Consider the following 3083-nt stretch of genomic DNA (forward strand, 5'->3'; position numbering starts at 1 on the left):
TGCTAAATTAGGGACGGCTAGCGCAGATAGCCCTCGTGTAGCTTTGCGCGAAATCCGTAACAAACAAACAAACACTATCTAAACTTTCTTGAATATAACTTATAAATTCAATGGGTCTTGGGTGAAGTGTTTTTTTTTGTCTTTGCTTAGAGTAAATAGTTTCAAGATATAAACATCTAAAAAATAGTGTTTTCTCTGTAATCACCCTGTATATTGTGCTAACTCTACGTCTACACATGTTATGTACACTCATCAATTATTTTGTAATATCTTACTGTATAGAAATATAAACAGGTTTATAAGGACTAACTGTGGAAATAGGTAATAGATGTTTAGCCAAAGATTATACTATATTCTGAAAAGGTTAGGTGTTTTGTGAACATTCAGTTAACGTATACTTTTTTTGAAAACAGAGCTCCTAATATTGTGAAATTCACTGTATTATCTAATAGTTGAAAAACATTACTCCGATATTAACAAACTTCGAGACTTATTCACTCAACTTGTTTCGAAAGTTACATGGTTAGATTGAATAGAAAATAAATACTAAGTTTATATTTACTTATCTGCCACACAGTCTGAATTAATTAGGCTGATTATATTATTAAACTTCAAATATTAAAGATTCAAAAAACTTTTAGATAAAGAAAATTTAGTGAACGTTCGGACCAACACAGTTCATTTTGAAAGATAAACACGAGTGATAAACATGATATAGATATCCATTGTATATAGAAAGAGATGGAAGGATATAGTCACATTGAAAGATGAAAATTGACAGATAAATTCATAATGTAAGAGAAAGAAGGAAGTAAAACTTACCAACTCTGATGAGTTCGGGTAGGCCTTGAGAAACTTTTATTTGGTACAAAAATCCCCAAAACATTAAAACATAATGTACTTCCATACTGTAGAGGTCTTAAACGCAACTGTCAAATTTATACAAAACGTTTAAAAGCAAGTCTTCCATACTTCAGAAACCTATATTTCAAATGCTGTCGTAGTTGTTCCTTGTTTGACTGTTGTTCATAATTTGAAACGTTGTTGAGCGCTTTCCTCGTGCCACCTGTGACAACAGGTTCAACTCAGTATACGTAAAACCTACGTCTTACTGTATACAACTGCCACGTTACGTATAAATGAAGAGACAGCCAAACAGACAGATAGATAAAACAGCTGCGTTGTGACTTTTGTAAGCACTAACCATTCAAACTGTGGCAACAAATGAAGCAACACAGAATGACGTGTTTGGATACGACCAGTGTTGTCAAACAAGCTTTGGATTGACAGAAGTAGGAAACAAACCTAACTAAAGTTTATCTTAAGAAAATCAACCTGATATCTCAAAGAAAGTATAAAATTGGTCTTGAAACTTGTTAGAAAGACCTAACTCTTTACGATATGCTAGCATATAAGCATTACGTTTAGGTGTGAGCATGACAATAGCTAAAGGAAAAACCGCATCCGTTGCTGTGGCAACGGCTCTTTGGACCAAAGTAAAGATCGGCTTCCTGCAGCTTGACTATGCCCAGACTTTATCGATCCCAGCAAGGGATCATCATCCAATAAGCCTTCTTGAGAGCTCTTGTAAATTCACAAATTACATCAATCAGATTCTGATAAATACAAACCCATTGACTTAAATAGTAGCGTTATTTTTTACTGGCCTTCTAATTGTGTCTTCAAAACCGACCATATAAAGCTATTCCCCCAAAAAATTATAAAAATTGAAATATTTCCTTTATAAAATTCAAGAACTTCCTTTCCTTGCTCGATATGTTGATCAAGTGCGTGCTTTGCCGTTTCAGTGACGCTGATCTGTTGCTACTATGGCTGACAATTTTAACTGTTATAATATAACTTGTCAAAAAACTGTTCTGAAACTACTATAAACCAAAGCAACTACTGCAAATACTAAAACATGCGTACCTTTACAATGTAAGATATATTGTCACAGACTCAGGCAGTTAAGAAGTAAACTCTAGAGAAAGTAATTCCTGTTATTTTTTATCGTTCTATTGACAAATGTAATTTTAAAGCAGAGAATCAGCTTTATAATGAAACACCATAAAATTCATAAAGTTAAAAAGGACATGCAGAAAATGATTTTATACTTTGACAAAAGTATTTGGTCAGGCAACATATTTCGTACTAAACCCAGTCGTTTATAATTATTAACAATTATCAGGATTAAAAAACAATACTTGACGATAATTATAAAATGAATAAGTACAAAATATCAAGTGTTAAAAAAATAAATTGGAAAATGTTGATAAAAAAAGCAATAAAAATGGTTCAAACAAAATGGCAGTGATACAAATAAACAAAATAGGAGAAACTAAGAGAACAATAGCACAAAGATTGGATTTACCGAAAAGCACTTGTGCGCTACTGTTAATAAACACAGGATAACTGGAACTACCGCGACTAGCTGCAGGTGTGGGAGGTCAACAAGATTTCTGCAAAATCTGGAAAAAAAAATTGTTCGAGCGACTCGGCGATGTTCTCTGATCACTGCAAAATATTTGACACAATAATTGAAGGAATTGGTTCAGGAAATTCACAATCGAATAATTCAAGAATACTTTAACAAGATGAATGTCCTTGGGCGAAAACAAAGATGTAAACCTTTGTTAAAAACAATACAGAAAAGAAAACAATTGGAGTTTTCCATTGAATACTTGAAGAAGCTTTCCATTAAATAATTGAATTATTCAACCAAATTTTATGGCCAAACGAATTCAAAATAGAGCATTTTTTAAAAAGAAAACGACAATATGTTTGGAGGAAGAATGGTTTAAAGAAAGTTCATTATATTCTGTGTTAAGCATTGCTGAGTTATATGATGGTAAGAGCTTGTTTCTATTCCTCAGGCACTGACGACCTTGGTTTGTTTGTAATTAAGCACAAAACTACACAATGGGTTATCTGTGCTCTACCCACCACGGGTATCGAAACCCGGTTCTAGCGTTGGAAATCCGCAGACATACAGCTGTGCCACTGGGGGGCGCGACCTTGGTATTGTAGAAGGATCGATAAGTGTTGTGAAGTATCTAGAAATTTTTTACTCTCATTTGTTATTC

General features: G+C 33.4%; 1 protein-coding gene across 1 annotated transcript in view; it reads right to left on the reverse strand.

Moving 5' to 3' along the window:
* Nucleotides 1-1775, reverse strand: part of LOC106471667 (glutamate receptor ionotropic, kainate 2-like) — a 34009-nt gene extending 32234 nt beyond the window's left edge. The window contains exon 1 of the mRNA XM_013932284.2: nt 823-1775. Within this exon, the coding sequence (XP_013787738.2) occupies nt 823-907 (85 nt within the window). The 5' untranslated portion in view covers nt 908-1775. The remainder of the gene's footprint in view (nt 1-822) is intronic.
* Nucleotides 1776-3083: the final 1308 nt, after the last annotated feature.

This window comes from Limulus polyphemus, unplaced genomic scaffold (genome assembly GCF_000517525.1).
Source record: "Limulus polyphemus unplaced genomic scaffold, Limulus_polyphemus-2.1.2 Scaffold4772, whole genome shotgun sequence".
In the NCBI taxonomy this organism is placed as follows: domain Eukaryota; kingdom Metazoa; phylum Arthropoda; class Merostomata; order Xiphosura; family Limulidae; genus Limulus; species Limulus polyphemus.